This window comes from Narcine bancroftii, chromosome 14 (genome assembly GCF_036971445.1).
Source record: "Narcine bancroftii isolate sNarBan1 chromosome 14, sNarBan1.hap1, whole genome shotgun sequence".
Classification (NCBI taxonomy): domain Eukaryota; kingdom Metazoa; phylum Chordata; class Chondrichthyes; order Torpediniformes; family Narcinidae; genus Narcine; species Narcine bancroftii.
This window is the reverse complement of record NC_091482.1, coordinates 3,868,406-3,882,361: the sequence shown is the minus strand read 5'-3', so window position 1 is coordinate 3,882,361 and position 13,956 is coordinate 3,868,406. Positions and strand designations below refer to the sequence as shown.

General features: G+C 39.4%; 2 protein-coding genes across 5 annotated transcripts in view; one reads left to right on the top strand and one right to left on the bottom strand.

The window, feature by feature from the left end:
• Positions 1-13,956, top strand: part of brip1 (BRCA1 interacting helicase 1) — a 342,881-nt gene that overhangs the window by 324,507 nt on the left and 4,418 nt on the right. The gene's annotated exons all lie outside the window — the stretch shown is intronic.
• tbx4 (T-box transcription factor 4) overlaps positions 9,579-13,956 on the bottom strand; it is a 158,622-nt gene continuing 154,244 nt past the window's right edge. Inside the window, exons 9-10 of the mRNA XM_069911460.1 lie at positions 12,052-12,247; positions 9,579-11,317 (exon numbers count right to left, since the gene is read on the bottom strand). Coding sequence (XP_069767561.1) covers positions 12,090-12,247 — 158 coding nt within the window. The 3' untranslated portion in view covers positions 9,579-11,317; positions 12,052-12,089. The remainder of the gene's footprint in view (positions 11,318-12,051; positions 12,248-13,956) is intronic.

The following is a 13,956-nucleotide window of genomic DNA, read 5'->3' as shown; positions in this document are numbered from 1 at the left end:
TGAGAAGTTTGAACACAGGTTTTGATCAATAGTGCAGCGTGTGGATGCTCCTCCAGGGAATTAGATAAATATCATGTGGAGAAAATGTGGGAGGCCTTGGAGAAAGGTTTGGTGGATGAAACTGCTCTCGTAGACAGCCAATATGGACATGATGGGCTGAATGGCTACTTCTTTGTCTTAACCATTTCATGATTCTACTAACTGAATGCACTCTTCCATGTCCCATTTTGTAGAACATGAGAAATGACGGGTTTGGGAAGAGACACTGCTTTTAAATTAAAATTCACCAACTACAAGATGTCTGAGTTGATTAGTTCTAAACAATAGGTGACTAATTGATAATTATTGTTTTGATTCACAGATTAATTTTTCTGATATCAGAATCAGAATTTATTGTCATGAACAAGTCACAAAATTATTTGCGTCACAGGGCAAACATTCATATAAAGCACCTTACAAAAATAAATAAAATAGTGCACAAAAAAGTTAAAGTGAGGCAGTGTCGTCGGTTCATTGTTCATTCAGGAATCTGATGGCAACGGGGAAGAAGCTGTCCTTGTGCCGCTGAGTGCTCGTCTTTAGGCTCCTGTACCTTGATGTTAGTTGATGTCTCAGTATTTCCTTGTATCTTAATGATATTTTGGCATGGCAATTCCTTTGTGAGTTAGCTGATTAAAATATGTTCACATTGATGCTTTTTATCACTCTCTAAATGAAACACAAGTCAGACAACACTCACTCTCTCGCCTTATGTAGTGTGTTCATAACAGTGAATGTACTTCAAACCTCTTGACAGGCTATAAAACACTGAGATATCCTGAGGTTGTGAATGGTGCTATATAAATGTACAATACTTTTCAAATTCAAAGAAAGCTGGCAGGTAGAATTATAATCAAATGCAGCGTCTGTGGGAAACCGAAGAGCAGTCAGTTTCACATTTAGCAGAATATGAAAATAATACATTGTTACTGTATAATACTTTTGTAAAAAAGCTGTGTAAACAGATATGAAATCCTCCATAGGTTCTCCCGTTGTCGAACTGAATCCTTAGTCTAATCATAAGGAACATCTGAACTCCGTATTAGTTCTTGCCCTCCATCTTTTAGATAGTTCTACATCATTTTGGATCTACTCTAAGTACAGTACGTCTTTCAATTCTTGAGAAACAAATTCCTTACAACCTTGATCAGTTAATAATAGGAAAATTCAGTATGTCATTGAAGATTCTCAAAAACTTCTACAGGTGTATTGTGAAGAGGATTCTGGCTGGTTGCGTCACTGCCTGGTATGGAGGCGCCAACTCAGAACAAGAATAAACTCCAGAGGGTTGTTAACTCGGCCTGCGACATCACAGGCCCCAGACTTCACTCTGTCGAGGACATCTACATGAGGCAGCATCTTAAAAAAGCAGCCTCTATCTTCAAGAACCCCCACCCCCCCAGCCCATGCCCTCTTCACTCTGCTACCATGAGGAAAAAGGTACAGGAGCCGAAAGATAAGTACTCAGTGGCACAAGGACAGCATCTTCCCCGTTGCCATCAGATTCCTGAATGATCGATGAACCAACTGCCTTACTTTGACTTTCAGTTCACTCTTTTTATTTATTTTTGTAAGGTGGTTTATATGAATGTTTGCCCTGTGACGCTGCCTCAAAGCAAATAATTTTGTGACTTGTTCATGACAATAAATTCTGATTCTGAAATCAAATATAAAGAGAAACAATAAGGTGATTCAATACTTTTGTGGCAATTCTTCATCAAAAGGGAAAAGTTAATAAGGTTGTATTTAAATAAATATCAACAAATTAATGGAGAGCTTTTGAGGAAAGGTAAATTTCTTGAACAAGAGATATTCAAATGGAGATCAATATATTTTAAAAACAGCCCAGTTCCAAGAGCTTGTTAATTAAACCATCTACAGTTTGTGTGAGGCAGTTAATTAAGTTGAATTCTGCTTTTACTGAAAATAGTTTTTGTAATGAAAAATAAATAACATCAAATTAAAATATTCCTTATATTTCCTATAATTTTCAGAGAAAATAAAGCTGAATGAGTAAAATACTGTTTGGGTTTACTTTTTCCTGTAAAAGCTAATATGACTTTTATTCTAAACCCTGAAAAATTCAACATGGAAATAACATTTTAGGATTGGGCAATGGTGCTTTATGAATAAAATTCTCGCTCTTGTGGTCTTTTAACATTTTCACAACTTACTTTTGTAGGTGGGACCATGTGTAAGTTTGCAATGTGCAAGGGTACTCAGTAATAGATGGGTAAATGGGTTAAAAAAAACCACATAACATAGGGTTCTTTAATGAACTTTATTAGCGTACTTGTGTTCTGAATGCATTGTTTCTATTAATTATAGAAGTGTGTCTTCCCATGCAATGCCAGAGAGTTAGATATTTATAACCTTATGGTCTGGCCTGAATTCTCAGATTTTAAAGTATAGAATCAACATGAAAGGAATACAACATGTATTTCTGATCAAAGAAATGAGTGCACAGATTATTTAAATACAAACACTTACATGGAAAGCTAAGTGACAAGACATCAGCTTTTCTCGCATGTGGATCAAATCAAAATTATCCAGTAATTGACTCTTTACAAGGTCCAACAGCATTGTAATGGACTGGCTATTAAGTCTCTGAGCCTTTATAGAAAGGTCCAAAGTTTTTGGATGAAGGCAGCATACCATTAAGAGCTGTTTTACAAGTCTGTAGAATTAAATGTATTAGCCTAAAAATGCCCTGGTGCTGACTCTACTGGCCTGGGATTAAAATGATTGTAGCAATACTTGTGTGAACTGGGTAGCACTGAGCTAGTGGGAAACCAGGAATGATCTTTTAGAAATGAACTCCAGATGAGTTTGTCTGCCTGTACCAGAGACGGACTCTGCTCCTGTGATGTCCTGAGGATTTGCTGAGTCCCATTTAATAGAGATTGGCTGTATTTCTTTTTACTGGAAACTTCAGATAGGTGAAAGTTTAAGGTTGTCTGGGAAGCTAATGACCTTTGAACTTATTATAAAAGAATATAACTGAATCAGAGCAAACTCATTTGATCTTCATTTTGGATAACACAAACTTCAGGACTCTGACATATCTACCCCTCCTCTCTCCACATCCCCACCACCACCCCATCCCCTCTCATGATTCACCTATTCAACTCTGAACAATTCCAATACAAAAAAGGCAGGCTGACTTCCTATTTTGAGTAAGAATTTATTTTTTTAAGCCGCCCTTCAGGGTCAAGTTCCACTATACAGTAGTTCTGTGCATTCTGATGAGGTCAGTGTTGATCCTGCAGACTGTCCCACTGAAGGAGGAAGATGTTGTGGGGAAGAAATTCCAGAATGTAAGCCTCCCATCAATACAGGAAAAGAAATACATTTCCAAGTCAGGATGGTGCATAACTCGCAAGTAGTGGTGTTTTCATGTGAAATCTGCCCTTTCTTTCAAATTCAGATCTGTGACATGCAGTCAGAGCACTTTAGCAAGTACAGGTTGCAAATGGACACAGTAAGTGTGGAGGAACTCAGCCAGTCTTGCAGCGTCCATAGGAGGTAAAGATATATTACTGATGTTTCAGGCCTGAGGCCTTTTCAAGGAATAAGTAGAATGTCTGCAAGAATATGTCTCCTGAGATGGAGACATAGAGATCAAGAAAAGGGAGAATGTTGCTAGAAATGGACCAAGTGAATTTGAGGTAAGGGTGGAAGTTGGCAGCAAAGAGGATAAAGTTGACAAGCTCATCATGGATGCATGAGGTGACACCAAAGTAGTTATCGATGTAGCAGAGGAAGAGTTGAGGAGTCTGCCTGTGTAGCCCTGTAGCATGGATTGCTTTACATAGCTAACAAAAATACAGGCATGGCTGAGGCAAGTGTGGGTACCCATGGCTACCCCTTGGCAAAAGTGGGATGAGTCAAAGAAGAAGTTATTGAGGGTGAGGACAAGTAACTTGATTCCTTGAAGAAGGGCTTAGGCCCAAAACATTGGTAATATATCTTTACCTCCTATGAACGCTGCGAGATTGTTTGAGTTCCTCCAACATTTAATGAGTGTGTTTTAACTACATTCACAGCATCTACCAACTTCCACGTTTCACTCAATTGGCAAATAGAACATACTGCAACCATAGTGTAATGGTTGGAGAAGGGATGTATGTTAGGTTGGTGGATGGTGAATCATTCAAGCAGGGTGTGTTCTGGATGATTGGGAGCTTCTTGAAGCTACACATATCCAGGCAACCCGTGAGTATTCCACCTCCTTTCTGATTTGTGCCTTGGAATGGGGGAAAGGTTTTCAGTGTGAGAAAGTGAGTCACCTACTGTAGAATTACCCAGTGTTTGACCTGCTTTTGTAGCCACATTATTAGGTAGCTGAACCAGTTGAGTTTTTGGTCAGTGATGAATACTGAGATGTTAATAGTTAGCCAGTTGGCAATGGTAATGCCATTAATTTTTTGTTGGAGATGATTATTTTCTGGTACATTGACAAGTCAAACATTATTTATTGATTAGTGAGAGGGGCTCAGGCACAAAATGTTGTTTATATATCTTCACCTCCTGTGGATGCTGCGAGACCTCTGCAGAGTTCCTCTCGCATCACAATGTCTACAGACTTGCATGTTTCGTGTTTAACACCATTACTTATTAACTATGCATAAATATTGTCAATGTCTTGCTGTGTTTGCATATGAACTGCTTTATTTTGTGAGGTATTGATATTGGAATTGAATATGGAAGTCGTCAGTAATTGTTCTCTCTGGGCTTAGGCTTGGTGACCTTAGTTTGGACTTTGGATGCTTCCCTGAGAAAAATCTAACAGCCCTGTGCAAGGGCTGGGATGATTGACCAGTAACTCCAGCCATCATTCCTCTGGGCACCATTCAAGATTCCTTTATTGTTATGTCCTAAAAAAGGAGTAATATTACACAAAATTTGCTTTAGTCTGCTGTAAGGCAGACAGATCTGCCATCAGCAGAAATTCTGGACGCCTATTACAGTCAGAGAAACAGAAGCAAATGAGTCCACCCAGAGTCACAAGGTGTCTATGGATTCGCCTCCAGCGCTCCATAGCCACAAAGACCAGTCCAAACCATTGGCAACCCAAGCTCCACATCCAAACCTCCGACACTATCAGAAAGTCTTCAGTGCCCTTGTAACCCTCTCGCATCCTGGTTCCAATACCAAGTACCCCTTCAGCCAGTCTTGAGCCAGTTGCCTGCAGCCTGCATGGGTTCCTTGCCTCGAGTCGCCAAAAGCCCGCCACCTCTGTTTTCTTCAGTTGCAAAGCCTTTCACTAATCTGCCACATGAATACCATCCCGTGGATCATCTCCTCTGCTTGTCCTTCTCAAATGAGGATGTTCTCCCCATTTTCCAGTACCCTGCACCAGTCCTCTGCTCCCCCAGAGCCAGCAACCCTTGAGGCTGCTGCCAAACATAGATGCAGCCATCTTTGGCCAAGACCTCCGCGGTCATAGAATTGTAAAACAAACCACCATCGAGTCCTTTAACAGGCTGTTTAAAGCCTGTACGGAGACGTTGATAGTGGGATTGGGCAGTCGAACCCTGCAGAGGAGCACTCTGTCTCCTCTCCTTGCGCTCTGCGGGACAGTACTGCCATATTTTTTTGGGTAGTGTTTTCCTTCACTTTATCAAAGGGCCCTTGATATCACATTCAATCAAAGGCTGCATTGATGACAAGAGCACTCACTTTATCCTCCCATCTAGAATCTGGCTCTTTAGTCTATGTTTGGATAAAGGCAGTGATGAGGTCTAGAGCCAAGTGATCATGGCAAGATCCAAACTGGGCCTCGATGAACAAGTTATTCAAGAAGAATAAATGCTACTTGAAGACACTATCAATGAGACCTCCCATCACTTAGCTAATGATCGAGAGGTAACTGAATTGGCCAGCAAGTGGCTGCATAACATCTGTCTTGCTTTTGTAAATAAGATATTTCTGGCAATTTTCCACACTGTCAAGTGGACGCCAGTGTTCTAATTATACTTGAACAGCTTGACTGCAGGCACAGCTAGTTCTGGAGAGCAAGTGTTTAGTACTGCAGAAAAGATTCTGTCTCATCCCAAGGCCTTTGCTGTATCCAGTCTTCGCAGCTGCTTTTTGCTAGATGAATTGAGTTCCTAGTGACTGGTTTGTGTAAAATTAGACTTCCTGAAGGAAGATGACATGGATCAATTGCTGAGCTCATTTATGTCTGCCTTGTCTTTGGTACTCACTTGCTAGGATTCACCTTGGTTGAAGACTGGTGTTTTTGGAGCCTCTTCTCATTAATGATTTAATTATCCACCATCATTCATGACTAAATACGTTAGGACTGCAGAACTTTGATATGTAGTTTGTGGGATTACTTAGCTCTGTTGATTTTGCTGTTTTACATAAACGTGTTTCTGCTTCCTTGGACGTACTTTACTTTTGCGCCTGCTTGGGCCTGTTTCCAGCATGCTTTTCTACTCCTCACCAAACCAGAGGTGAATCCCTCTATGGTGAAGGATGGTCAAGCCATGAGGTTATAATGGGGTATGATTCTTCTGCTGTCTGGGATCCACAGCTCTTTGTGGATCCAACCTGATCTGAAGTAAAACATGAAAGTTTGCATCCACTGTAGTTGAAGTTAAAGCACAATGCTGGAGAAACTCAGAAGGTCAAACATTGCCTTTTATATAGAAATGATAAAATTACATAACTGACATTTTGGGCTTGAGCCCTTCATCAAGGTATGTAAAAATGTTGACAGGTGTCCGAATAAATAATTACCCTTTTATTCAGACGCAGTCGACATTTTGCCATACCTTGATAAAGGGCTCAAGCCTGAAATGATGGTTATGTATTTTATCTTTGCTATATAAAAGGGACTGTTAGTCCAGCATTGTTTTTTTTTACTCCATCTGATTTGAATCTATCCTATTAAATGTGATGGAACAACAGCGTGATGGAGGGGTCCTTGAAGTGAAGACAGGACTTTATCTCCATTTGGCCAGGGTGATGGCCATTTCTACAAATGCTGCAAGGGAGAGATAGACTGGCCAAGTATGCTTATCCTTCATGTTGGTTCACTCACAATATGGCAATAATTTCAATGACCTTTGTGTTAACTTGATACAGTTATGTAAAAGTGTAGAAGAGGGTTTTACTGTATATTAACCATTAAGGCAAGTTTCGACTTAATGTTGCTGAGTTTCGACCACGTTCGGAGATTTTGTTATTTGATTAACTTTGTCATGGTATTGAACCATGCCTCCAACTTTAGCTCAAGTGGGACTACCTGAATAAAGATCCTCCATACCTAAATAAGTAAATGAGCGATGGAGGTGGTCAGCTCCAGAGATCTGTTTGAAACAATCCACTGTATGTTAAATGAGCAGCATTCTTAAAATAGATTCAGGTATGAGAGTATTTTGATGGCAAAGGTCATAATTAAAATAAGTTTGGCATGATTATGAAAAAGTGCAGGAAATAACGCTTTCAACATCAATTTAAAAAGGCTGAGATTATCTGAAAGCAGTTGATGTGGTGAGACACATTCATGCAAGAGATGGGAGGGACAGAGAGCATCTTTTCACTGACAAAGGTGATGAATTTCTAAATCTGGACCTTCATTCAAAAATGGGGCTGGAACGTCGTGACTTTGTATCTCCCAGCAGATCCTCTCCTTACATCCATTGCAGTCATTTTCACTACCCGTTTGTTATATAGTCAGGATAATGTGAACTATTTTGTAAGAATACACCCTTCTCACTGTAGGAACTGTAGTGGGGTGTACGTATATGTATAAGAGTGGGTGTGAACAGTTTCCTGAGATGGTGGAAGGCATCAGTAAGTCAAGTCTCTTTTGTTATTTAAATCTTGCATATCTAAGTTATTTAAGAACACTCCCAAGTAATGCAAGAGACATAGCACAGTTGTACTTCAGAACAGGATGACTTGCCTGGATAGTGTGAAAAACAAAGTTTTTCCTTGTGCATGTGACGATAAATCGTTCCATTCAATTTATAGACGTTGTAAAATACAAGGGTAGGATAAAACAAAAGTAGTGCAAAGTTTCAATCAGATACTGAAAGCTGTAATAGTGCAATACACCTCGAGGAGTATAAAAAGTGCAGGGATGAAATTCTGAAGGCAAAGAGCACATCAAAGAAAACCTAAGATGTTTAATAAATAGTTAAAGGGGCAAGGGATAACAAAAGTGTAGGACTCATTCGGGACATTTGCGCAGAGGTGGGAGACAAATGATGATGAATGCAAAGGAGGGGTGATGAGAGAATTTGTAATTAAGAGGATGTGTGTGAAATATTGGATGAAATAAACAAAGAGAGAGAAAATATTCAGGGGCTTAATTTTTATTGAAAGCAGATAAATTACCAAACTGGGATTGAATTTTTTAGATCAACAAGTCAGGAAATGGTGGAGAATTTCATCTAATATTTTCTAATCCTCTTCCTGTAGAGGCACAGTGCCAGAGGAATTGAATACTGCTAATTGTTTGGAAAAGAGGAAAGGATTCCAGATATTCAGTGTATGATATAGGTGCTGGGCAAATTGGGGAAAAGTGTCTGAGGGACAATATGAACAATTTTGAAAGGGGCAGGATATCATCAGTTAGGTAGTATGAATTCATCAAGAGAAGATCGTGGCTGCCTGATATGAATGAAATACTGAAAATCTGAAATAAAGAAAAAGAAAACGCTGGAAATATTCTTGAACTGTGCTCATTGGTAAGTCCCTTGATTTTTATGGTGTATCCCGCATCGGACTGGTCAGCCACAAACGAGCCTGCAGCTGACGTGGACTTTTTACCCCCTCCATAAATCTTCGTCCGCGAAGCCAAGCCAAAGAAAGATAAGTGACATAGATGTAAAAGTTTGCAGGTGATACAAAAACTGACCATCTGGTTGAGATGAGGAAGAAGGCAGAGGCATGCAAAAAGAAATGTGGCAAGTAAACACAATCTGGAGAAGTATGAGCTAATGCAGTTGGGGAGGAAAAACAAGGCCAAGGAATGCATAATATATGGTAAGATACTGAGAATGGTATACTTCCTATAAATTAGAAGCAGGCTCCCCATTGAGACTGCTGGACATCCACAGTAAAGTCAAATGTTTTAATGTGTGCAAAATTGATGTGGAGCCTCAATCTGTTTCACACATTGAAGCAGAACTTAATTGGAAAGTTGATGCTTGCTGTTTGTTGAAGGATCTGACTGAGCCTCTTCTTTGACTCCCTTCTGATCCCACTCCGATACTCCCTACTCATCCTCACCATCCTCTCAACCAACCATTCTTCATACCACCACAAACACACACATGAGTCCCATGATCAATAGCTAATTGATTTTCTCTTCTCGGTTTTCGATGACTACTCTAGTTAAGCAAAATATATTTGTGTACTCATGAAATATGCAAGATTTGTTCAATAGTTGTCCATGATACTTTGTGCGCAATAGATTTCTGCTGCTGTGGCATCTCCTGCAGCAACTCTGGCTTAACATGACTTTTCAAATGCAGGACAATTCCTAGCTCAATTCTGATTTTTGTTTTGTTGTATTGATGCACTTTATTTACGCAGATTTATGAATTTGATCACTCCTTTTGTGAACTTCACACTTACATTTTATTTACAGAATGGTGGAAAACAATTCCAGCCTTTTAAACCCATGCCACCCATTTACACTAAAATTAACTTGCAACCCCGTGCGTTTTAAAGGGTGGAAGGAAACCAGAGCACATGGAGGAAACCCAGGTAGACACGGGGAGAACATACAAATGCATTACAGGCAGCACCGCATTCGAACCCGGGTCGCTGACGCTGTAACAGTATCACGATAACTGCTGTCCTAACCCAACCGTGCCGTTCTTAGTATTATGTTCTGTCCAGAAAGATTTTTACGCGCAAATATACATGTAAGCCACAAAGCAATGACAATTTGTAAAATTTGGTTTTAAAATGGTATAGTATAATCTTCTACTTCTTTCAGTCCAAAAGAGTTTAAAGGGGTTGATTTTTCTTGATTGCTAAGATGTACATTTTTATTTCTTGAAGCTTATTAGAGATGAAATATCTTGGATGTTCACAATCTACATTTAGGTCGATAAATAAATGAATTCTGATCAACAAATGTAGAAGTTAGTTGACCAGGATTATGTATAATTGCGGTACAGTTGTATCACAACTGCAACACCATGTTCCTTGATTGTTTTGCATTCAATAAAATTTAGTTATTGCAGAAGCCCCTTTTGTAGAATCATTCTGTTTTCATTAAAAGCATAAAGATATAGTCCAATTCTTTCACGTACACCATGTATTCTTAGTTCTGGTATCCATTCTTCAAGATTTAATAGTACCATATAAACAGACTCCAGCTTTTGTTAGTCTGTGCATTGAATATTCTGAACAGTTAATGATGTGTTGATTGCCTCAGACTGTCCTCTACTTGTGTATGGAAACAAGCTGACCAAACCCAGTTACTGTAAATTGCCAAATTATTTTGGCTTGTGTGATCTGTTTCATGAAAGTTTATTCAGACTTTTTAACCCATTATAGATGGTATCTACGTTCCAGTGAGGTTTAGGGTTGGCATTGATGGCACAACCTTTCTACGTTACTTACATCTATTCTAGTAAAAAGGTAGAAATGCTGGAGGAACTCAGCTGGTCTTGCTGCGCCCATGAGAGGCAAAGAATATGACCAACGTTTCGGGCCTGAGTGCTCCTTACATTTATTTGAGCCTGTATTTACCTTCAACCCAGAAACTGATTGTCTTCATTTTAACTCCTTTGGTGTTTTCAGAATTTTATATTGTGTACTTGGTTCTTGCCTTATACTCTATTTAAAAACTAAAATAATCTCTGAAGCATTTCAGGATGTCCTGAGATGGTGAGGGAAACTAAAGGGGTGTGGGGGCACAATGGTTAGGTTACTGGACTGGAAGCCGGAGATTCCGCACTATTGAATTAGAGACAGGAATTCAAATCCTATTGCAGCTGAGAATTTCAATACATTTAAAGGAAATCTGGAAATCCAAAACACAAAGCTGCCTTCATAATGATAACCATAAAACTGCATCTGGTTCATACATGTCCATCAGAGGAGAGGAGGTTTGTCATCTCTGTTCAGTCTGGCCTATCTATCAAGATGGTGACACAAGAGGCTGCCGATGCTGGAATCTGGAGATGGAGCTTCCTCCAGCAGGTCTTTACTCATCAGTTTGGTTGACTCCGATCTGCCCTCTTGATCCCAGGGCGGTTGGGGAAGGACAATGGATACTGGTATTTCTACTGTTATCCACATCCTGTGAACAAATTACCATAATAGAAATCATTGTTCTCCTATGATGAATCTTTACAAAATCAACTATTTTAAGGAGATGAAGGCACTTTACACTTCAAGGTCCCATTAATAGTAATCAGATAAATGACTCCATTTCTTGATGGAATTGCTTGAGGTGCTATGTGGGTCAAAATTCAAGGAGAATCTCTCTCCTTCAAATTCAGCCAAAAGTTCTACACAACACTGTTGTAGGCCTTCTTCCATGGAACAGTGATGGACTTTGACCATGTGATATAGCCAAAGTAATCCGCCTGGTTGTTCAGTATGCACCATGGATGTATTCTTGAGAAAATTCACAAACATAGCAATACCTGGAGGATCCATTTCAAATGTATTATTTTTTGGTCACAATTCCCATTGTGCGGAAAGGAACTTGGTACCATGGGAACAATTTCATAGAGTCAATTTTAAAAACTGCAGACATCCTGCCATGAGGGCCAAAAATCAATAGACCACAATCTGGCTGTAACTGCTAAGATATCGATCATAGAACATAGGATATTGCAGCACAATACAGGCTTTTCGACCCACAGTGTTCTGCCAACTCATGTACTTACAAAATAAACTAAACCCTTCCTGCATCATAACCCTCTATTTTTCTTTTCACCCATGTACCCTATTGTTCAAGTCTCCACCACCACCCCTGGCAATGCATTCCAAGCACCCACAACTTTCTGTGTACAAAAAAATACTTACCCCGGATGTCTTCCTTAAACTTCTGCTACCATTGACTCTTAAGACACATTTTCCAATCCAGGCAAGATCTTGGTAAATCTCTTCTGCACCCTCTCTATAGCTCCTTCACCTTTCCTGTTATGTGGTGACCAGAGCTGAACACAATATTCCAAGTGTGGTCTCACCAGAGATTTATAGAGCTGATCATCACCTGATCCTTCCAGGACAGAAAACAAAAGATTTAGCAGGTTCAACACCACATCTACAAAGTAAACTTCAGTTCCGATAACTAAGCGCCCCTTGGTAACATAAAGGAAAGGACTCAGAAAGTAAATAATGTCCCATTCCATCCTGCCTCGCCATAGAAATCCAATACAGTGCTCTTTATGCAAGAAGCGAAGGGTATTTGTTGAGAAAGCTCATAGCAAGTCTATCCAGACCCAGGGTAGATCCCAGATTTTATTTGAATGGAGCAAGTGAATGCAGATGCTGAATGAGAATTGTAGTCTTGTCAACCAATTACAACCAGTTGCTTGGTGCCAGGATATGCAGGCAGCCCATGCCTTTCATTCAACATGTCAATGCTCAAGTTGAAATTTATCTTTTTAATTCTTCATCTGGTGGCTCAGGTCACTAGTCTATAGTTTCACCTACATAGTTCTGAGCAGTCTAATTTTCGATCTTGAAGTAGACCATTGATTTGGGATTTTGGCAAACAGGTCTAGTGCTTTGAGTGGTGAAAAAGTTAATCAAGTCCCTCCAATTGTTCCCTCAAACTTGGACCCATTTGAAGATTAGGAGTGCCAGAAGCTGTCCTGGTTGTTTAAAATAGTCTCAGCAATTTAAGTAATGGCAGCTACTTTATATTGTTTTATAATCTTCATAGTTGAGAATGCTCCAAGCTGTTTAATTCCTTCATGTATCAATGAATTGCTACATATAGTTATATCTAAACTCCATAATTTTATACTTTAGTAAAAATAATAATTTTCAACAACACATTTTAACTATGTTTTTTAAAGTTGTCTAAAATGTTAGCACCCTTAATATTGCCCTCTACTCCTGGGACTCTTCCAAGTGTCTGTGTTCTCCAGACATTGGCTGAGGGTCCCTAAAGTCAACTTTGCCGTCAGTGTAACAGCTCAGTCTCTATTTTCAACTGAAAAGTGAGTGGATTGCCATTGAATTCTTGGACCTTTATTTATTTTTCATTACTTGACTACCTTGGAAACAATGTGAAACTTTGTCTAAGTTAGTAAGAAACACACTGCTTTTAGACCAGTAATTGCCTAATATAAATGTTTTATACACTAATAATACTACAGGACCATTCCATTGGAAGCAGTTCTGTAAGAGATGCCAATTTATTTTAATTCCTCCTCTGTGCTGTGAGGCAACTTGACAGCAAAGGGTCAGTGGTGATCCATAATGCAGTGATTTTAGACTGATTTGGCTGCAGTTTGGTGTATGAGTGCATCCAAGTTTCCCAGAGCAAAACCTTAACTGGATGAAGCAAAATTTTGTACAATTCACACACATAATAAGCTTATTCCTGATCATAAACTTGTCCAAGAGTTTGATTTGGCCATTTTAAATTCCAAAGATGTGCAGAGGGGATTTAGAGAAGGAGAATGCAAATGCAGTCTTTGAAAGCAACAAATAATATTACGAGGAATGCAGTCCTAGTTGATTTTTGGAGAAGTCGAACACACATTGGTTGCAAGGTATCAGTTCAAAGTTCTGGAGTCAAATCCCACTCAACCACATAATCTGAACAAGCAGAGTTGTATTAAAAACACTGAAATGCTGGTCTCGCAGTGTCCATAGAAGGTCAAGGGAAATATCTGATGTTTCGGACTTGAGCCCTTCTTCAGGGTATGAGTAAAAAGCAGGCAGTTGCCTGAATTAAAAGGGGAGAAGGGAAGA